This window comes from Podarcis gaigeae (assembly GCF_964106915.1).
Source record: "Podarcis gaigeae genome assembly, chromosome: 10".
NCBI lineage: Eukaryota > Metazoa > Chordata > Lepidosauria > Squamata > Lacertidae > Podarcis > Podarcis gaigeae.
The window spans coordinates 5,046,691-5,069,466 of NC_139686.1; the positions used below are offsets into that span (position 1 = coordinate 5,046,691).

A 22,776-nucleotide genomic window follows, 5' to 3' on the forward strand; every position below is an offset into this window, starting at 1 on the left:
GCTTGCATGCCTTGTGCTGATCAAATCGGCCACGTTGCCTGGGGACTCGCCTTTGCTCAGCGCTTCCCAGCGGAGAGGTGACGGTGGTTTTCCTTGCTGCATCCCCTTTGCCGGGTTGCTGTGCTGTGGGAACCACCGCTTGAGGCTTCGTTTGGCTGCTGGCTGGGCTTTCTGCCTTTGGCTGGGAGGGGCTCAGAAGTTGAACATACCTGTGCCCGGAAAATCCCTTATTTCCGAGGCTGCTGGTCCCTTATTTTCAAATCTGTAAGTTGACAGCTATGATCTTAGAGGTGGTGCAGCTTGATTGTCAGAAAACTGACCCTTTTGCCCCATGTGGTTTCCCCCAAAAAATAATTCCTTTCAGCAGAGCATTTAGCAGGGCCTGCAAGACGGAGCTGTTCCGCCTGGCCTTTGGTTTGGATGCAGTCTGACCCTTATGTTTCCCTCCCCTTATAGTCTTGATCCATCGGCTACTCATAAAATGAGGCTGCATTTTAAATTGTATTTTAACCTGTATTTTAAATTGGTTCCCCCACCATTATGTTTTTACAGTGATTTTATTGGTGTTAGCTGCCCTGAGCCCGGCTCTGGCCAGGGAGGGTGGGGTATAAATAAAATATTATTATTATTATTATTATTATTATTATTATTATTATTATTATTATTATTATTATATTACTCCAACATGTTATACGTGGGGCGTCAGCCTCGTCAGAACTAGGTGTCCAGGTTGCTCACTGGAGCAAAACGGTTTGAGCATACGGTGGTACCTCAGGTTACATACGCTTCAGGTTACAGACGCTTCAGGTTACAGACTCCGCTAACCCAGAAATAGTACCTCGGGTTAAGAACTTTGCTTCAGGATGAGAACAGAAATTGTGCAGCGGCGGTGCGGCAGCAGCGGGAGGCCCCATTAGCTAAAGTGGTGCTTCAGGTTAAGAACAGTTTCAGGTTAAGAACGGACCTCCGGAACGAATTAAGTACTTAACCTGAGGTACCACTGTACAGTGATAATTCTGCTCCCACTGCATTGGCTGCCAATTAGTTTCTAGGCCCAATTCGACAGCTGGTTTCGCTGTTACAGATTACCATGGCATTTTTCTCTCTCTGCGCTCCTCCAGGAGTGCTTGCACCCCCTTGCCTCCGTGATTGAGGGGGGCCTGGGCCACCCAATGTCATCATGCCGTGCAGCAGACATTTCAGAAAAGGCCCGTTCTGGAGGAGGCACACAAAGAAGGGCCTGTGGTGATGACTGCAGGGTCCAGGTTCAAAATTACTGTGGTACAGTGGGTTTAACATTAAGGACTATCAAAAAGACCAGCAGAGAGGAACTGAGAGAGACTTAAGAGCCTCGGACGTGAGATCTCCAGGCTAAATAGTATATAGAGATTGATGGACATTCGTTGGGGACTGAAACCGGGAAAAGGGTGGGTGGAGTTTGGGAATCCAAAGGGTATATAAATATAATTTGCTTTGTATTTATTTTGTTTTGCTATTTGTATGGAAATTGGGAAAATCGTGGAAGGGAAATTTTGGTCGACTTTAGGAAAAGGGTTTAAGAATAAGTAATGAAGTATAAGTAATGATGTTTAAAATTGGATAAGTTAAAACTGGTTGTCAAATTAAATAAAAATAAGGTTTGCAAAAATAAATTGAGGAAAGGGAAGAAAGAAGGAAAGTAAAATAACAGCATGTTAGAATAAATCACTAACAAAGTGGAGAAATAAGTTAAGGACTTGCTGAGCTGATAATTTAAATTGGAATACAAGAAGGGGAGGTGTGAGGAGGTCTGAGAAACAAGCTAAAAGAAAATAAGTAATTGAAATTTTATGTGTTTTTAATTGTTTTGTCTTAAGTTTTAAGTTTTGTATTTTTGTATTTTTTGCTATTTTTTGTTGTTGTTTATTTTTGTTTTTGTTCTTATATGTTTCTTGAAAATGCCAATAAATATTTATTAAAAAACAAAACAAAATTACAGTGGTACCGCCAGTTATGAACTTAATTCGTTCCGGAGATCCGTTCGTAACCGGAAACTGTTCTTATCCTGAGGCACACTTTTGCTAATGGGGCCTCCCAATCTGGAGTGCGACTTTTGCCCGCATCCCAGCCCAGGGCAAAGTTTGCTACCAGGAGCAGCTACCTCCGGTTAGCGGACCTCGTAACCCGAAGCGTTCACAAGGAGGATGGTTCGTAACCAGAGGTATTACTGTATATGGTATATGCTATATTGTATCTGGTGTATTCATCTGAAGGCAGCCCTGTTTAGAGAAGTTTTTAATGTTCGATGCATTACTGTACAGTGGTACCTCGGGTTACAGACGCTTCAGGTTACAGACGCTTCAGGTTACATACCCCGCAAACACAGAAATAGTACCTCGGGTTAAGAACTTTGCTTCAGGATGAGAACAGAAATCGTGCAGTGGCAGTGCGAGGACCCATTAGCTAAAGTGGTGCTTCAGGTTAGGAACAGTTTCAGGTTAAGAACCTCCGGAACGAATTAAGTACTTAACCCGAGGTACCACCGTATTTTAATATTTTGTTGGAAGCCGCCCAGAGTGGCTGGGGAAGCCCAGCCAGATGGGTGGGGTATAGATAATAATAACAACAATTATTATTATTATTATTATTATTATTATTATTATTATTATTATCATACCATGAGAGCAAAGTCTATTCTGGAAGGTATTTTTTTGGAACCTTCCAGACATTACAAATAAGGGGAATTCATTTAAACGGGCTAATTAAAAAAACTCTACGATACAAAGGGGTATCTAAATTATAAAAATAGTTGGGCATCATTCCCTGATGAGGCCGCAAACGTCAGTAAACAGATGCGCATACAGAGGGCTGAATAGGATAATGTTTTTGAAATTCATGATCTAACAGCCTCTACTTGATGAGAGAGAAAATATGTAACTCATCCAGTAAGAGGAGAGAATCTATTGCAATCCCTGTTTGTTTGAGCTTAAAGGTAATTGCAGAAAACCGTGTCAAATTAGGCGAATCTGTCAGTCAGTTACTAGGCTTTCTGAGTCTGTGTTATATTTATATTTTAACAATGCAAATGGTTGAGAGGTACAGGAACAAACGATGGCTTGCGTGTTTGTTGTTGCATGGTCCACAGCTTAAAAAATAGAAGGTGATGCAAGGTGGAGAAATTGTTATTTGATAGAGAGATCAACTGCACTATGGGTAATTAGATGATGGTTTGACACGAAGCCTCTCATTCCTGCCCCCTATCTCCCCCCTCTCTCTTTCAGGGACACAGATACCTTAGTGGGGTTACCACGCCCCATTCACGAAAGTGTGAAGACCCTAAAACAGGTAAATTCTTTTTTTAATTTTTTTTTATTGATTTTCCATTGAACATACATACATACATACATACATACATACCTTATACAAATAAATCACATATTTATCTAAGCTCTGCCGAGCTTTGGACTTCCCTCCATTCCTTCAGTAAGTATCATATAAATTCTAACATCATGCCTTTTATATGTTTTACTTTATCTACCATACACTGTTAGAGTTATTCTAACTCTGCCAGTGTCTTTAAAGTTTTACAGTTGTCTCTTATATACGTCAAGTATTTACTCCAACTTTCTTGAAACTTCTGTTCATCCTGGTCTCTTAATTTTCCTGATATTTTGGCCATCTCTGCATAATTCATCATTTTAACCTGCCATTCCATAATAGTAGGTATTACATCTGTTTTCCAGTTCTGGGCCAACATAGTTCTTGCTGCCGCCATGGCATATAGAAAGAGGCTTTTTAAAAATTTCCTTTCCTGTCAATCCCAGTAGAAAGGCTTTGGGCTTTTTTAGAAAAGTATATTTAAAGATTTTTTTAAGTTCATTGTAAATTAATTCCCAGAAGCCCTTCACTTTACCACAGGTCCACCACATCTCCCTCCACCTTAAAAGACCTTAAAACAGGTAAATTCTAACTTAGGCGCTTACATGATGGCGCCTCTCTTTCTGATGGTGGGTTTTGTGGGGTGGGGGCTGTTGGGAGAGCGCTCTGGGCTATCTGCAGCCCCCACCCCGAACATCTGAGCGTCCTCCGGTGAGCATAGCTCTGGAAAAGACATCCCCTTCTTCTCCAGGGCCCTCCAGCGACATAAACCAACTTGATTTATGCACACTAGCCTTCTCTCTTGACACAGCGAAAGAAAGAGGCATCGTAGTTCTAAACTACCGTATTTTTCGCTCTATAAGACGCACCAGACCACATGACGCACCTAGTTTTTGAAGGAGGAAAACAAGAAAAAAAATATTCTGAATCTCAGAAGCCAGAACAGCAAGAGGGATCGCTGCACAGTGAAAGCAGCAATCCCTCTTGCTGTTCTGGCTTCTGGGATAGCTGCGCAGCCTGCATTCGCTCCATTAGACGCACACACATTTCCCCTTACTTTTTAGGAGGGGAAAAGTGAGTCTTATAGAGCAAAAAATACAGTCCTATTTATTTACAGAATATTTACAGACAACAGCATTATGGCATCTGTTCTCTCCAGCTCCGAGAACAAACAGAACAGCGTAATAGTGAAATTGCCGTATTTTTTGCTCCATAAGATGCCCTGACCATAAGACGCACCCAGTTTTTACAGGAGGAAAGGGAGAAAACCCTGTTTTTGGAGGATCAGCTCAAAGTTGTGCAGCTTCTTTTGCAAAGGGAAAAAAATCCTGTTTTTGTGGGGTTCAACTCACAGTTCTGCAGCTTCTTTAGGAAAGGAAAGGGAGCTGTTTCTACAGTTTCCAGACAGATAATCTAATCAGCCAGTCTCAAATTGCTGGGGGGGGGGGGGAACTGCCTCCGTCTGCAGAACATTCAAGAATGGAGGCCGGGGCAAGGGGCCAGAAAGGGAGCCAGCGACCGACCACACATTTGCTCCATAACACGCACAGACATTTCCCCTTACTTTTTAGGAGGAAAAAAGTGTGTCTTATGGAGCGAAAAATACGGTACAGGTTCACAGACTCTCACACCGGAAGAGAGATAAGACAGTCGTCCTTTCTCAGGTTCCATTCAGACAGGCGTGTGAAATATAACCAATCACAAAATCAGCATTGGCGAGTATGAAATCCTAACAAGGACTTGTCAGTTGTGCATTAAGTAAAGGTAAAGGGACCCCTGACCATTAGGTCCAGTCGTGACCGACTCTGGCGTTGCGGCCCTCATCTCACTTTATTGGCCGAGGGAGCTGGCGTACAGCTTCCGCGTCATGTGGCCAGCATGACTAAGCCACTTCTGGCGAACCAGAGCAGCGCACGGAAACGCCGTTTACCTTCCCGCTGGAGTGGTACCTATTTATCTACTTGCACTTTGAAATGCTTTCGAACTGTTAGGTTGGCAGGAGCAGGGACCGAGCAACGGGAGCTCACCCCGTCGCGGGGATTCGAACTGCCGACCTTCTGATCGGCAAGTCCTAGGCTCTATGGTTTAACCCACAGCGCCACCCACGTCCCGTCAGTTGTGCATTAGTCCCTCAGTCATTGCTGCCACCGTGAATGAAGATATATTGGGCCAGCTTACATAGAGACTCTCAGCAAAGCCTTTGGAGCCAAGGGATTATGCCTTAGTGTCCTTCCCATAGCTCTTGGTCCTGGAAGACTTTGCCTAGAAGTTCCTGCTAACTGCTCAGAAATGCCTCTACAGTAATTCTTTCTCTGGCCACCTGCTATGGTGGTGCAATGAGAAAGGAACCCGAGGGTGCCCTCCACTCTGGGGGTGTCTAATAATCACCCTTTGGGGCTGCCCACTGGTTTGCCGCTCAAGTTGCCGTGATCTTTTGACTGAAGCCTCCCATTTGCATCTTGTCCCCCAGCATAAATATGTCTCGATCTCCGAAGTGCAGATCAGGAATGAAGAGGAGCTGGAGAAGTGTCCCATGTCTTTGGTAAGCTTCCTTCTGAGTCGGTCTCTTGGGCTGCACCCCAGTTTTTCAGAACAGCAGCGTATACCTGCTCCTAAATCTCGTTCTAATTGACCTGAAAATGTACAAGAGGAAAGTTTCCAAATCTAGAAGGATGTACGGGGCTTTTATTGGACTCACAGCTGTCCATGGAGGCGTAGGTCAATTCAGCCTCATTTTAAAAGCAGCCCATAGATCAAGACCCTAAGGGGAGGGAAACATAAGGGTCAGACCGAGTCCAAACCAAAGGAGGAACAGCTCTGTCTTGCAGGCCCTGTGGAAAGATGTCAAGTCCCGTAGGGCCCTAGTCTCTTGGGACAGAGCGTTCCACCAAGTCGGGGCCAGTACTGAAAAGGCCCTGGCCCTAGTTGAGACCAATCTAACCACCTTGAGACTTGGGACCTCCAAAGTGTTGTCATTTGTGGACCGTAAGGTCCTCTGTGGGGCATACCAGGAGAGGCGTTCCTGTAGGTACGTGGGTCCTAGGCTGCATAGGGATTTAAAGGTCAAAAACAGCACCTGGTTTTGAGTATTGGGCTGCAAGTGGAGCTGCCCTGTACCCCCTTTTGTTTTCTGATTGGTTTGGAAAATGGTGTGACAGCTGCACTTCACAGCCTTCCCTTCCCATCTCTCCCTCCTGTATCCGTCCTGTTGTGCTTCAGGGGGAAGAGGACGTGCAGGAGACGCCCTGCGAAATACTCTACCGGGTGATGCTGTACAACTTGCCACAGTACATGGTGGGTATCATCTGTCTGCATGCAGGAGGGAAAATGAAGATCGGGACCTTAGCAGTGCTGAGACATAGCAATGGGGAAAGGGCATTGGCAAATCATTCGTGTGCCGTTTGCACTGGTGGCCAACTGGATTACATTGACTGATCGCATTCATGTCTCTCCTTTTCTCCAAGCTCGTTGTGGTGTGGCACGGTTCTCTCCCTTTCCCATTTTATCCTCTCAACAGCCCTGTGAAGTAGTTTAGGTTAAGAGACAGTGACTGCACCTGTAGCATTCCCAAAGCAAGGAAGGATTGGACTCTGATTAATAGAATACACATGGGGCTTGACCAGCAAGATTCTGGGAGGAGGTGCCAATAATAATAATCCCGTCCACCCCTCAGCCCAGGTCGTTTTATTCACAAAAGAACTTTTTACACAGTGTTCGTAAGAACCAATCGGATTTCCTCTGAGCATTTCAAAAACAAACAAACCCACGTGGGACAAAGTCAGATGAGAGAAATTCTTTTAACTACAAAGAAACTATTTCTTACTTGAAGAGGAAAGCAAGAAAGAATGCTTTTAGGAAACCCCGGAGGTCATAAACAGGAGTAAACAGGATGGCAGTATTTACCATCTCTTTGTGAACTCTCTTCCTGGCCCTTAAGATCTATCTGAAGATTAACAAACTACATCAAAGTAGCCTACTATCTTTATGTACTGAGGATGCCTGGGTTCTGATTGGGTAACTTGTTTAACTAATTCACCTCCAGCACTCTCATATGTTAACGTGCCTGATTTGGGGTCTGGGGCGGGTCTTCCCCCCTGCTACAGATAGCACTGCTGAAGATCCTGTTAGCTGCAGCGCCAACTTCCAAAGCCAAGACAGACTCCATCAACATCCTGGCCGACGTCTTACCTGAGGAGATGCCGTAAGTGCTTGACTGATAAATCACCTGCTGGGTGACATCCGTGTCATCTCCCCTGAGCTTGAGCTGGGCAATGGGCGAAGGTCCGTCAGGTTTCTGTGATGGATGTCGCACACTTCTTGCAGATCAACTTTTTGGGAGTCAGGCTTACCCATTTGAAACATGGTCTTTTGGGATGTATATGCGAGTGTCTTTTTCCTTCGTTGTAATGCTGAATCCTCAGAAGGCTGTGGCAGGGTTTACTGTATTTTTTGCTCTATAAGACTCACTTTTTCCCTCCTAAAAAGTAAGGGGGAATGTGTGTGCGTCTTATGGCGTGAATACAGGCTGCGCAGCTATCCCAGAAGCCAGAACAGCAAGAGGGATCGCTGCTTTCACTATGCAGTGATCTCTCTTGCTGTTCTGGCTTCTGAGATTCAGAATATTTTTTTTCTTGTTTTCCTCCTCCAAAAACTAGGTTCGTCTTGTGGTCTGGTGCGTCTTATAGAGTGAAAAATACGGTAATATATATGCCCCTACAGAGCAGCAATAATACCAAATTCATTAGGATTTGCAGACAGCAATAGAAGCTGTAGCAGTGGTTGGCATGTTAGAATATGGCTGCAGTGGACCTTCTGATTGCATTTAGGCTCTGCTAGTACTCTTAAAGGGATGCCGGTGGCGCTGTGGGTTAAACCACAGAGCCTAGGGCTTGCCAATCAGAAGGTCGGCGGTTCAAATCCCCGCGACGGGGTGTACTCCCGTTGCTCGGTCCCTGCTCCTGCCAACCTAGCAGTTTGAAAGCACGTCAAAGTGCAAGTAGATAAATAAGTACCACTCCAGCGGGAAGGTGAACGGCGTTTTCATGCGCTGCTCTGGTTCGCCAGAAGTGGCTTAGTCATGCTGGCCACATGACCCGGAAGCTGTACGCCGGCTCCCTCGGCCAATAAAGCAAGATGAGCGCCGCCACCCCAGAGTCGGTCACGACTGGACCTAATGGTCAGGGGTCCCTTTACCTTTACCTTTAGTACTCTTAAAATCTGTGTACCACCTATGTTCCCACAGGTCTCAGGGCAGTTCACAATTCTCTATCAGTTAATGAGAAAATAAATTACATTTCAAATGAGCAAAATGGAGGGGAATTCTCATGGATGAGGTTTGCCAGTTGTACTAACCTTCCTTTCCGTGGGGTTTTGGTGGGTGACTTTTTTTTTCCTTTCACAAATCATTGGGCAGCCTCGTTTGGTCCCCCTCCTTCCTCACAACCCCACGGCCTCCTTAATTGTCGTTACAAAGAAAGATGGCGAAATGCAACCGTTTGCTTTTAAATAAGAATGTCAGGCATCTTAGCAGGCAGCGTTGCAGTGAACTGCTAGCCTGAAGTAGGAATCACATCAAAGAAAAGAAGTACCTGGGCCTCTGCTTGATTATTCATCTTTTTCATCGTTTTTCTCATCCTCTGACTTCTGGTGTGCCAGAGATGGGGGACCTCAGGCTCAGGGGCCAAATCAGCCATCTAGGTTTGATTTGAGTTTCTATTGAAATGAGGCTGCTTTTTAATGTTGTATTTTACAGTGGTACCTCAGGTTACATACGCTTCAGGTTACATACGCTTCAGGTTACACACTCCGCTAACCCAGAAATAGTGCTTCAGGTTAAGAACTTTGCTTCAGGATGAGAACAGAAATTGTGCTCTAGCAGCAGGAGGCCCCATTAGCTAAAGTGGTGCTTCAGGTTAAGAACAGTTTCATGTTAAGAACGGACCTCTGGAATGAATTAAGTACTCAACCTGAGGTACCACTGTAATCTTGTTTTTAAGTTGTATCTTAATCAGTTGTTTTATATCTGGCGTTAGCCACCCTGAGCCCAGTCTTGGCTGGGGAGGGTGGGGTATAAATAAATTATTATTATTATTATTATTATTATTATTATTATTATTATTATCTCTGATTGGTCTTTGAAACTTTCCCCAGCCCTCACCTTTTGCTGGAGCTGCTTCGCCCCCTCCCTGTGTTGTTGTTTTTTTCCTGGATTTCGAACTGGGGCGACTCTGAGCTGCTTTTAAGTTCTCCCTCCTTTTCCCCACCCCTTTCTGGGTTAGCATCACAGTCCTTCAGAGCATGAAACTGGGGGTCGACGTGAACAGGCACAAAGAGATCATTGTGAAGAGCATCTCGGCCTTGCTGCTCCTGCTCCTGAAGCATTTCAAGCTGAACCACATTTATCAGGTGCGTCTTCGGAGCATTAACAAGGCAGACTTTGGTTCCTTTCCCTCCTAGGTTTCTTAGACTGGTGTTTGCATTTGGGGTTCTCTGTTACAGTGGTGCCTCGCAAGACGAATCAATCCGTTCCGCGAGTCTCTTCGTCTTGCGGTTTTTTCGTCTTGCGAAGCACGGCTATTAGCGGCTTAGCGGCTATTAACGGCTTAGCGGCTTAGCAGCTATTAACGGCTTAGCGGCTTAGCAGCTATTAACGGCTTAGCGGCTTAGCAGCTATTAACGGCTTAGCGGCTATTAACGGCTTAGCGGCTTAGCAGCTATTAACGGCTTAGCGGCTATTAACGGCTTAGCGGCTTAGCAGCTATTAACGGCTTAGCGGCTATTAACGGCTTAGCGGCTATTAGCGGCTTAGCGGCTATTAACGGCTTAGTGGCTAAGTGGCTATTAACGGCTTAGCGGCTATTAGCGGCTTAGTGGCTATTAACAGCTTAGCGGCTATTAACGGCTTAGCGGCTTAGTGGCTATTAACGGCTTGGCGGCTATTAATGGCTTAGCAGCTGTTAAAGGCTTAGCGGCTTAGCAGCTATTAACGGCTTAACGGCTTAGCGGCTATTAACGGCTTAGCGGCTTTAAGAAAAAGGAAACAAACTTGCAAGACGTTTCGTCTTGCAAAGCAAGCCCATAGGGAAAATCGTCTAGCGAAGCGATGCAAAAAACGAAAAACCCTTTCGTCTTGCGCGTTTTTCGTTTTGCGAGGCATTCGTCTTGCGGGGCACCACTGTATCTGTGGTTCTTTTAAGTGTGGTTCTTCAGACTGGTGTTTCGTTTTGCAGGTTATTCCGCAACCTGTCATTGATGCAATAATACTGCGGTAGAGGTGGATATATAGGTGAAACTTGGAAAATTAGAATATCATGGAAAAGTTCATTTATTTCAGTAATTCAACTTAAAAGGTGAAACTATTCTAATATTCTAATTTTCTGAGATTGTTAATTTGGGGTTTTCATCAGCTGTACGCCATGATCATCACAATTATAACAAATAAAGCCTTGACATATCTCGCTTTGCATGTCATGAGTATATTAGTTTCACCTTTTAAGTTGAATTACTGAAATAAATGAACTTTTCCACGATATTCTAATTTTCCGAGTTTCACACACACAATTCTGCTTTATTAGCTGCACTTTGATGCTCCCCCAATATTATCGCATTTTTGCTGTCTGGAGGGGCACTCTTGCACTATTTCACAACAAAAGCAGGAACACCCCCCGGCAGTCACATCTGTGGTATAAAGAGCTGCAAGATGAATGGGGAACAGAGGAATTTACATGATTTCAGGAGGAAGCTATGGGACGTGAACCAAGTGGAAACAAAGCAGTATGACACACACACCCCATGTTCGCTGCCGTAAATAGTATTGAAAGCAGGATTATGTATAACCACTCTCCACTGGTGTACAGAACAAGGGGTGAGTGGGATGGTCTTTCCAGTGTTGTAATATCAGCTTTTGAGCTACCAGGTAGGCTTTTAGGAGCAATGGCCAGCAGTCAGTCCTTGGGACTACAGTTTAGGAAGGCATTTTACTTCCATAAAAGGGTTAGACTGTCAGACCAAAAAGAGTTTTAAGGACATGTTGCAGCTGCCAAGAGGACTGTGCTAAGCCTGAAATGTGGGGAAGGAGAGAAATTGGAAGCTGGAGCCCATCAAGCATAGCTGTCAACCGTCCCTTCTTGGGCGGGAAAGTCCCTTATCCCAGCGCCATGTCCCGCTGCTGTCCCTTATTGATGATGTCCCTTAAATTTCCCAGGTTTCAAAGGAAGCGGCTCCTCTCCCTCCCTCCCTGCCGGCCGGCCAGGGAGGAGGGCGGCTCCAACTGGCTTGCTTGGCTGCGTTGCTCACCCAGTAAGGAGTCTAAGAACGACTGGGGGGTGGAGCTTGCATGCCTTGTGCCGATCAAATCGGCCGCGTTGCCTGGGGACTCGCCTTTGCTCAGCGCTTCCCAGCGGAGAGGTTACGGTGGTTTCTCTTGCTGCATCCCCTTTGCCGGGTTGCTGCGCTGTGGGAACCACCGCTTGAGACTTCGTTTGGCTGCTGGCTGGGCTTTCTGCCTTTGGCTCGAAGGGGCTCAGAAGTCGAACATACCTGTGCTCTGAAAATCCCTTATTTTGGCTGCTGATCCTTTATTTCCGAGGCTGCTGGTCCCTTTTTTTCAAATCTGTAAGTTGACAGCTATGCCATCAAGTGGTCCCATGTGAAACTTTTGACTGTGTGAAGAGACATGCCAAGAAGCAAATATTGGAAGTAGCCGTGGTGTTTGTGTGTGTGTTAGTTAACCCCCTTTCCTGTTTCATGTTCTGCACTCCCTTCTCTCTCCAGTTTGAGTATGTCTCTCAGCACCTGGTGTTTGCCAACTGCATCCCATTGATTCTGAAGTTCTTCAACCAGAATATCATGTCCTACATCACTGCAAAAAACAGGTAGTGCCTGCATGAAAGTTAATTTCCCGTCCCTTCTGGGAACACAAAGGCAATTTTAAACCTGATGCGTTGACATCCGTCTGTAATGGCAGTGAACTGATGCATGTGTGTGTGTCTCTCTCCTTTGATTTACCCTGAAGCATCTCTGCCCTGGAGTATCCCTCCTGCACGGTCCATGAGTTACCAGAACTCAACGCTGAAAGCTTGGTAAGGAGAACGATGATTACTCTTCGCATCCACGTTGCCTGTGGGCTAGGCAAGATACAATGTCGGGGGCCTCCATTTGCTCTCTGTAAAATGGGATTAATAATGCGCTTGCTGGTCGATTACAAAGCCCATATTTATTTATTTTTAAATAATTTTTATTCATTTTAAAACATATTATTTAACAAACATTCCACAAAATTTCACCTCTTATACAATCTTTTTGGACTTCTATCAGCGCCTCTGCGGATCTCCCGTTTTTATAATTTCTTCTGCATTTCTTAAATTCATATTGCCTTTAATTATCACAACTAATATTATCCTTTTCGTTCAATAATGCAATAATACAAATTATTCCCCTTACAAAACTTCCTGCAAACCTACAAATGTAATCTGATCATCACAATTACTTTTCATATAGTCCGTAAATTTTCGCCAATCTTCCGTGAATCTCTGGTCCCTCCGGTTTCGAATTCTTCCTGTTAGTTTATCTAGTTCTGCATAGTCCATCAATTTCATCCTCCTGATTCCAAACCCCATATTAAACCTACCAAACTGCCATAAAATAGTGTGCAACATTTCAAGTTTCCCATAACTCTTAATCAGACTGCCATATTACCAGTACTAACTGGCAGCAGATCTTCAGAATTTCAGGCAGGGAACACGCCTTTAAAAAAAGGGGGGTGCATAGCTGTCAACGTTTCCCTTTTTTTAAGGGAAATTCCCTTATTCCAAATAGGATTCCTCGCAAGAAAAGGGAAAAGTTGACAGCTATGGTGTGGCGTTCTGGGGAAAACGACTTTGACAATCCCTCTTGCCCATAGCCGTCAAGCATCCCTTATTTGGCCGGAAAGTCCCTTATCCCAGCGCCGTGTCCCACCGCTGTCCCTTATTGATGATGTCCCTTAAATTTCCCGGGTTTCAAAGGAAGCAGCTCCTCTCCCTCCCTCCCTGCCGGCCAGGGAGGAGGGAGGCTCCAACTATGTTGCTTGGCTGCGTTGCTCACCCAATAAGGAGTCTAAGAACGACTGGGGGGTGGAGCTTGCATGCCTTGGGCTGATCAAATCGGCCGTGTTGCCTGTGGACTCGCCTTTGCTCAGCGCTTCCCAGCGGAGAGGTGACGGTGGTTTTCCTTTGCCGGGTTGCTGCGCTGTGGGAACCCCCGCTTGAGGCTTCGTTTGGCTGCTGGCTGGGCTTTCTGCCTTTGGCTCAGAGGTTGAACATACCTGTGCTCTGAAAATCCCTTATTTTGGCTGCTGATCCTTTATTTCTGAGGCTGCTGGTCCCTTATTTTCAAATCTGTAAGTTGACAGCTATGCTCCTGCCATTGATCCCAAATGGGTTTTGACTATACATGATTTTGGCTTTGGGTGCGATCCCCAGAGCCTAACCCCTGTGTGAGTTGCAGGCTTACTGTAGTAAGCAAGCAAGATGATTTATGCCTCTGCCTCTTGGAAAAAAATTAGACTTGTTTGTGTGTCTCCACCCCCATCTACACTTGCTAAAGTGCAAACTGGGCTGTGACTGGCAATTTAAAAGGGCTCCATGAGCAGAGGATTTCTCCTGCGCACCGAAATGAATGGGCTGCCTATTTTAAGAGGGTTTGTTGCTGGGGTAGGGATTTCTCTAATTTGAGAGGTACACTTTCCTACTGCCATCAAAGTGCTGTACCCTGAAGCAACAGTGACCTCTAGTGGTTTACTAAGTGAACGGACGGTGGTTAATGATTGCTTTGCTATGCGGCAGGTTTTCTTGGGGCCAAAAGGTAAAGGGACCCCTGACCATTAGGCCCAGTCGTGGACGACTCTGGGGTTGCGGCGCTCATCTCGCTTTATTGGTCGAGGGAGCCGGCGTACAGCTTCTGGGTCATGTGGCCAGCGTGACTAAGCCGCTTCTGGCGAACCAGAGCAGCGCACAGAAACGCCGTTTACCTTCCCGCCGGAGCAGTACCTATTTATCTACTTGCACTTTGACGTGCTTTTGAACTGCTAGGTGGGCAGGAGCAGGGACCGAGCAAAGGGAGCTCACCCCGTCATTGCGGGGATTTGAACCGCTGACCTTCTGATCGGCAAGCCCTAGGCTCAGTGGTTTAACCCACAGCACCACCCACATCCCTTCTTGGGGCCAAACGTCCCACAAAACATCAGTTTTGAGTACCTGTCAAATTAGAGCAATCCCTACCCCAGCAACAAACCCTCTTAAAATAGGCAGCCCATTCATTTTGGAGCGCAGGAGAAATCTTCTGCTCATGGAGCCCTTTTAAATAGCCACTCCCTCGGCCAGTAAAGCGAGATGAGCACGCAACCCCAGAGTCGGCCACGACTGGACCTAATGGTCAGGGGTCCCTTTACTTTTTATAGTATATTATATTTTAAAATGGGGTTTCAGAGTTTTTAGGGGTTTTTGAATGTCGTATGTAGATTTTTCAATTTCATTGTTCTGTATGGGACAATGACAATAAAGATATCATGCCATATCATATTGTATCGTAGCTGTGCCGGGCGCAGGCTGTTTAAAGCTTTATCAGTCCTTACTAGCCTATTCATGTTATCACTGCTTCCTTCCTCCTCGATTGTAGGAAGTGGGGGACAACAACCAGTTCTGTTGGAGGAACCTCTTCTCCTGCATCAACCTTCTGAGGATCCTCAACAAACTGACCAAATGGAAGCATTCCAGGACGATGGTGAGATGCCAGCTGGCTGAACTAGCCTATGTAGATGTTACACACTGAGCCGACGTGCTCCTGCAGTGTGTGTCGTGAGACCAAATATGTAATGAAAGAATGATTCATCTACTCCGGTGTATCTAGAGAACAGAGCGTCAGCTGGCAAATTATGTGACGCCACCCCCAGCAATGCAGATGGCGTCAACTTTCTAAATTTCATGTGGGTTTTAGAAATCCATGTTTCAGATGTCTCTCATTTTTCGATCTCTACAGCCACAGCAGACGCCATAACTTTCCAACAGTTTGACTTCACCTCCTTCACCTTTGTCTCTCGAGGCAGACGGATGCCAATAACAGAAACACATTTTTCAGATGTTCTTTCCCCCCTAATTTTATATATATATATATATATATATATATGCAGGTTTTGGTGTCCTCGGGTGTCTTCCCGTGTAAAAGTTTTACACGGGAAGACACCCGAGGACACCAAAACCTGCATTCCTGTACCCGTGAAAATCTACGAAAGCATATATATATATATATATATATATATATATATATATATATATATACAATTTTTTTAACATATCATTTTCAACAGTAACTAAACCTACCTTGACATCTTTTTTAAATAATATTTTTATTAATTTTAACATATAAATTATAAAATGTACCACAACACTTATTACTTATACGATCTTTTTAGACTTCCGTCTAAACATACTTTTACATCTTATAGGATTTTTTTACTTCAATCACATCTAAAATTTTTCCAATCTATTCACTTAATATACATTTCTTACTTTCACTATTACATTTAAATCTCTAATATCTCTATTATTTCTCTACTTTGCAATGTTTCATATATTTCTCCTTACAAAACTTCTTGTAGTCCTACTAGTGTAATTTGTTGATTACAGTTGCTCTTCAAATAGTTTGTATATTTCTTCCAATCTTCTGTGAATCTCTGGTCCCGCAGGTTTGGAATCCTTCCTGTCATTTTGTCCAATTCTGCAGAGTCCATTAATTTTGTCTGCTATTCTTCTTTTGTCGGAATTTCTTCTTGCTTCCATTTCTGGGCTAACAATACTCTTGCCGCTTTTGTTGCATATAAGAACAATTTAACATACAGTGGTGCCCCGCAAGACGAATGCCTCGCAAGACGGAATACTCGCTAGACGAGAGTTTTCCGTTTTGGAGGTGCTTCGCAAAACGAATTTCCTATGGGCTTGCTTCGCAAGACGAAAATGTCTTGCGAGTTCCTGCGGGTTTTTTTCCCTCCCCCCTTTTTCTAAGCCGCTTATCTGCTTAGCCGCTAAGCCGCTAAAAGCCACTAAAAGCCGCTAATAGTGCTAATAGCGCTAATCCGCTAAGCCGTCAATGGGCTTGCTTCGCAAGACGAAAAAACCGCTAGGCGAAGAGACTCGCAGAACGGATTCTTTTCGTCTTGCAAGGCACCACTGTATTCTCTATTAATATCCTCACCTATAATACCAAGTAAAAATGCTTCTGTTTTTTTTGAATTTTAGAGATTTATTTCATGGGCTTTAAATGTAGAGTGTGTGTGTGTGTGTGTGTGTGTGTGTGTTTTAATGAACCTGTAAAGGTAAAGGTAAAGGGACTCTTGGCCATTAGGTCCAGTCGTGGCCGACTCTGGGGTTGCGGCGCTCATCTCGCTTTATTGGCCGAGGGAGCCGGCGTACAGCTTCCGGGTCATGTGGCCAGCATGACTAAGCCGCTTCTGGAGAACCAGAGCAGTGCATGGAAACGCCGTTTACCTTCCCGCCGGAGTGGTACCTATTTATCTACTTGCACTTTGATGTGCTTTCGAACTGCTAGGTTGGCAGGAGCAGGGACCGAGCAACGGGAGGTCACCACATCGTGGGGATTCGAACCGCCGGCCTTCTGATTGGCAAGTCCTAGGCTCTGTGGTTTACCCACAGCGCCACCCGCGTCCCTTTTCCACTCATATTGAAAGCCTTAAATGTATTGTTTGCCTGTTCCTGCAATCATTAAGACTGTACTCTTAAAAGAAATATATTTTGTTCTGTTGCTTCCTGTTTGCTTTATCGTTAGATGTTGGTGGTCTTCAAGTCTGCGCCTATCCTGAAACGGGCCTTGAAAGTCAAGCAAGCTATGATGCAGCTCTACGTCTTGAAGCTGCTGAAGATCCAGACCAAGTATCTCGGGCGCCAGTGGAGGAAGAGCAACATGAAGACAATGTCCGCCATCTACCAGAAAGTGCGCCATCGCATGAACGACGATTGGGCTTACGGCAACGGTGGGTGTTGCAGATGCCTTCCTTGCCTGGAAGGGCGATGCTGGTCTTGGCTGAGCGTTCTGCGGGCATTCCCCATCTCTCTATCACCCACTGAACATTTGATCTGTCTCTTTCGCTTGCACGGGGCACCAACCACGCTGCCCCTCCAGTTGTTATTGTGTCATAAACCCCATCAGGTGAATGTGGTTTAGCAACTTTCAGGTGAATTGACTTAGCTGGGCTCCTTAATTGCAAATTTTAAGACACAATGTTCTCTCTGCTTATGGAGTGCTCCATTTGGGGTACTTTCCATTGTGACTCCCTGAAGCTGCCTTATTCAGAGTTAATTTGCTCTTCCATTTAGCCTCTGACTGGCAGTGGTCTCCAGGACTTTAGAGATCTGAGGCCTTTCTCAGTACCAACTACCTGAGTTGTCGTAGCTGGAGAATCTAGGGATCAGGACTAGGACCATTGGCATGAAATGCATATACCGTATTTTTCGCTCCATAAGACGCACTTTTTTCCTCCTAAAAAGTAAGGGGGAATGTCTGTGCGTCTTACGGAGCAAATGTGAGGTCCCTGGAGCCGAATTGCCCAGGGGCAAAAAGCAGATCGTGCTTTTTTTTTTTTTTTTAGAAAGAGGGGAGGGGGTGTTGAAACAAAGCCGCTGATCGGCAAGCAATCGGGAGGGAGATAAGGGACTCTAGCTATAAAGGAGGCTGCCTGGGAGGGGGTAGGTAAAAGCACATGGATCCTCAGGATTTTTGCATTGGGTCACCCCAAATTCACCATCAGATCACATAGCATGTCCATGGCTACAGCCTGCACCAAAAAACCACGCATCCACTGTTTTGTGGGGCCACAATGGTGCAAAAACATGGTCACAAAGCATGGATCCACATGGATTCTCAGGATTTTTGCACTGGGCTACCGCAAGCTCCCCGTCAAATCACATATCATGTCTGTGGCCACAGCATGAACCACAAAAATCATACATCCACTGTTTTGTTCAGAATATTTTTTTCTTGTTTTCCTCCTCTAAAAACTAGGTGTGTCTTATGGTCAGGTGCGTCTTATGGAGCGAAAAATACGGTATTCTCTCCAGTAATGATGAAATGACTCATTCTTGGGGCCACTAGGAATCCAAGGATGTCACTCCAAAGACCATATTGACACTATGAGTCTCAATGCTGACAGAGCTGTGGGCTCAGGCCCAACCCAAAAGAGGTTGTTCTGTATTAGCAGAAAGAGCACCTTCCGCTTTTCATCTTGGCTCTCTCTTGTCTTGTTGGCACCTAGATATCGATGCTCGGCCCTGGGACTTCCAAGCTGAAGAATGCACTTTAAGAGCCAATATTGAATCCTTTAACAGCCGGAGGTATGATAAATCCCAGGACTCTGAATTTGCTCCAGTGGACAACTGCTTGCAGAGTGTGTTGGGGCAGCACCTGGACCTTCCTGAAGATTTCCATTACTCTTACGAACTATGGCTGGAGAGAGAAGTGTTCTCACAGCCCATCCGCTGGGAAGAACTATTACGCTATCCGTGATGGCACTGGGAAGCTTAACCTGAACCAAATGCCATCTTGGTCTCTCCAGATATTAGGTGCTGTGTCCTGGGAGAAAGGGCTGATCCTTCTGTGTTTGGGGGTACATGTGTCTGGTAGAAAACTTTTCAGGGTGAGTTGAAATGTTAAACACCTTAAAAATGCCCTCAACTTTGCAAGAATCTTCCCTTTTCTCCCTGACTGCTTCAATCTACTGTACATGGGCCTGCAGGTAGCAACAGAAGTCTTAGTTCTGATCCATTTACACTGATCTATCTTGAATATTATATATTTAAATATCTAACATGGATGAGCTTTCCTTTCCTGCTTGCTTTCATGCGATGGTTGTTGTGTGTGCCAAGTTGTCCAAGACTTGAGTCACTACCATGCACAATTCATGTTTCTAAATATCTCAGCAAATGTGTACCTTTTTAAAAAAAACTTGCAACACTCCATGCAGTTTGCTTCCCTAGAAACTGCAAACTCCACGGTTCATAAAATGCAAGCTGTAGGTGTCAGACTGGCAACCAGCTATATTCCAAAGAGCATCTAGGCATGAAAACTGTTATGAATGGGAGCGATTCTTTTAATAGAAAACAGTGCATACAGAACCAGTTTGGGGCGATCCAATTGCAAATTAAGCAAGTTTCTCCACATCTAGAATGAAAAATTATTTGTTCAATTTTCCTTATGTTGCTTCCATGAGCTCTACTTATTCACGTTGTGAGAAATGTTCTGCTTGTTCACGTTTTAAGGATTTCTTTGTATATCACTAAACCTGCCCCCAAGTGGACCTTCTGTGGGTGTGAGAGATTGGAGAGATTGTTGTGCCAGAAATGAGGCCAAAATTAAACCCTAGACACAGTCTGGAAACACTGAGGTTTACTGCAAAGCTGTGTGTACTTTGTGTGTGCAAAAAGACATTTTAACAGGTATAATGTATAACACAGCAAAGCCTTTTTTTCCTGTAAAATGCAAGTAAGAGGATTTTAGTTCCTTCTTATTCTCTCTACTCCTATATGCATTGGCCAATGTTCTTCCAGGCTACCTCTTAAAGGCACAAAAGCACACTATCAAATTACTCCAATCAATGTCTGTGGAAACATGCAAACATTTTATATAAAGGGGTAGCACATATATTTCACTCCCTGCTAGATGTCTGAATGCCAGAGATTGTTCCATAGTTCACTGGTATGAGTGGGAGCCAGATATCTATCTTGTTGAGGCACCTGCACTCTTTAAATCCCCTTGCAACCTTAAGCTTCCTATTTAATGTGAGAAAACTATAAACACAAGTTCCCAGAATACATGTATTCTCTCTGTTGCTGTGGAGTGAGAACGTTTGTTTCCTAGTGTGCATCGAGACAAAGCATTTTTCAAGGAAATGGCCATATGAAGTCAGTCCAGTTTTTAAGCACAAGTTGTAACCAAGAATAAAAGCTACTCTTCAAGGATATTTGTGCGTGTGTGTTCTTTCACATTGTTCATTTTAAGGATTTGTAAAATGATCACCAGAGATGCATTCAATGGCTGCGCTCGTTTCTCTCTGGTCGGGGACAGAGGGTGGCGCATTGTCATCGCGCCACTCCTTGGTGTGTGGAGTGCCTCAGGGTGCGATTCTCTCCCCGATGCTTTTCAACATCTTTATGCGCCCCCTCGCCCAGCTTGTCCGGAGTTTTGGGCTGGGTTGCCATCAGTATGCCGATGACACCCAACTCTATCTGTTGATGGACGGCCATCCTGACTCGGCCCCAGACACACTGACCAGATGTCTGGAAGCTGTGGCTGGATGGTTACGTGGGAGCCGGTTGAAGTTAAATCCTTCGAAGACAGAGGTCCTCTGGCTGGGACGGAGCGATATGGGATTGGGGGGGCAACTCCCATCTCTTGCGGGGGTGCAATTAGTGCCAGCACTGTCCGTTAAGAGTTTGGGTGTAATCTTCGATGCCTCCCTCTGTATGGAGGTGCAGATTACAGCTATAACAAAGGCGGCATTTTTTCATCTCCGCCAAGCTAAGCAGTTGGTCCCTTACCTCTCTCGCCCTGACCTAGCCACTGTGATCCAGGCGACGGTCACCTCCAGACTGGATTACTGTAACTCGCTCTACGTGGGGCTGCCCTTGAGACTGACCCAGAAACTCCAGCGGGTGCAGAATGCCGCGGCGAGACTCCTTATGGGGTCTTCGCTGCGAGATCACATTCATCCGGTACTATACCAGCTGCACTGGCTCCCGGTGGAGTACAGGATCAGGTTTAAGGTGCTGGTTTTAACCTCTAAAGCCCTATACGGCCTAGGACCCTCGTACCTACGGGACCGCCTCTCCTGGTATGCCCCACAGAGGAACCTACGGTCTTCAAATAAAAACATCCTGAAGGTCCCAGGCCACAGAGAGGTTAGGCTGGCCTCAACCAGAGCCAGGGCTTTTTCGGCCGTGGCCCCGATCTGGTGGAACGCTCTGTCCCAAGAGACAAGGGCCCTGCAGGATGTGACATCTTTCCGCAGGGCCTGCAAGACGGAGCTGTTCCACCAGGCCTTTGGTCAGGGCGCAGCCTGACTCCCTCCTTTGGCAACCTGCACAGAATTTTGCTTAACGGTTGCCATCAATTTGATTTTAATTAATTTTTATAATGAAATGTTTTTAGAATGTTGGATTATTTGATTGTTTGATTATTTGATTGTTTGTTAGCCGCCCTGAGCCCGGCTTCGGCTGGGGAGGGCGGGATATAAATAAAATTTATTATTTATTATTCACATGAACTCAGGAGGGAAGTTTTAAGCCACTGTATAATTTCCAATATGAGTTTTAAATGCTCCAGGGACTAACAAGATATTAGACATGTGGAGTTAGTTCCAGCAGCAAGTCCAACAATAAATGCTAGTATGAATGTGTCATTATTATTATTATTATTATTATTATTATTATTATTAATTTTCACCCCACCCTTCCTCTCAAAGGAGCACAGATAATGAATTAACAGTGCAATCCTACTCTTTTCTCCCCCTCAGAAGTAAACCATATTGAATTCAGTAGAGCTTAATCTCAGATCAATTGAGACGGGGATTTCAGCCTTAGGCTGGCACCATCTCTGATTGCATTTTGGGGCTTCCTTAAACCATACAGCTCAAAGTTGGCCTTTTCAGATAATATAATTTCAGTTACAGTCGTGGTCATGCCGGGCTGGTGCAGCTGCATTGTAGTATATTGCCGTATTATTATTATTATTGGAGAATATTAAGATTTACAAATAACACCCTCACAAAGAAACAGTCAGCTCACACTTACAATAAAAAAAACCCTGTGCAATTGAAAATGTTCTTAAACTTTTAAAAAAGTGGATAATTTAATTGTTTTATTCTTTCTGTAAACCGTTTGGAGGGTTTGGGTTGGGTTGTTTTTTTTTACAGTCAAGCAGTATATCGTTTTTGAAATTGATATTAATATAAGCAGACCGAGTTGGTGTCCTAATGAGATTGATGATTATAAGCTGTATGTTCAAGATCCCAGCTGCGGGATCTTAAGACCACCAAGTAGTAGTAGTAGTAGATGGTGCATGTTTTCTCTCCCATCCTTGCCACCATAACTGTTTGCAGGGTCCACTTGCCCTGGGCCCACCTACAATAATTCCCACACGCCACAGTGTGGCGAATACAATTTTAACTGTGTGCCAATATCCACAGATGTCAAGGATTCCTCCAAGTGAATAGGAAAAGTAATTTCTGAGGGGAGAACAGGCGACACAAGGCAGGCCCTCAATGTTATGTACTGAAGTTCTCACCCTGGGCCAGCAGGGGGATACTGTAGATAGTTATGCAAATGAAGGATCGAAAGTGACGTTCAGTGATTGGATAGTTTTAGAAAGTTGCTACAG

General features: G+C 44.9%; 1 protein-coding gene and 1 long non-coding RNA gene across 2 annotated transcripts in view; one reads left to right on the plus strand and one right to left on the minus strand.

The window, feature by feature from the left end:
- The window catches only part of STRIP2 (striatin interacting protein 2), a 68,900-nt gene extending 48,540 nt beyond the window's left edge, over positions 1-20,360 (plus strand). Inside the window, exons 12-21 of the mRNA XM_083700168.1 lie at positions 3,261-3,324; positions 5,828-5,899; positions 6,577-6,651; positions 7,461-7,558; positions 9,636-9,762; positions 12,130-12,230; positions 12,371-12,437; positions 15,013-15,117; positions 17,176-17,380; positions 18,659-20,360. Of these exons, the coding sequence (XP_083556294.1) occupies positions 3,261-3,324; positions 5,828-5,899; positions 6,577-6,651; positions 7,461-7,558; positions 9,636-9,762; positions 12,130-12,230; positions 12,371-12,437; positions 15,013-15,117; positions 17,176-17,380; positions 18,659-18,909 (1,165 nt within the window). The 3' untranslated portion in view covers positions 18,910-20,360. The remainder of the gene's footprint in view (positions 1-3,260; positions 3,325-5,827; positions 5,900-6,576; positions 6,652-7,460; positions 7,559-9,635; positions 9,763-12,129; positions 12,231-12,370; positions 12,438-15,012; positions 15,118-17,175; positions 17,381-18,658) is intronic.
- Positions 1-22,776, minus strand: part of LOC310826376 — a 218,884-nt gene that overhangs the window by 180,759 nt on the left and 15,349 nt on the right. The gene's annotated exons all lie outside the window — the stretch shown is intronic.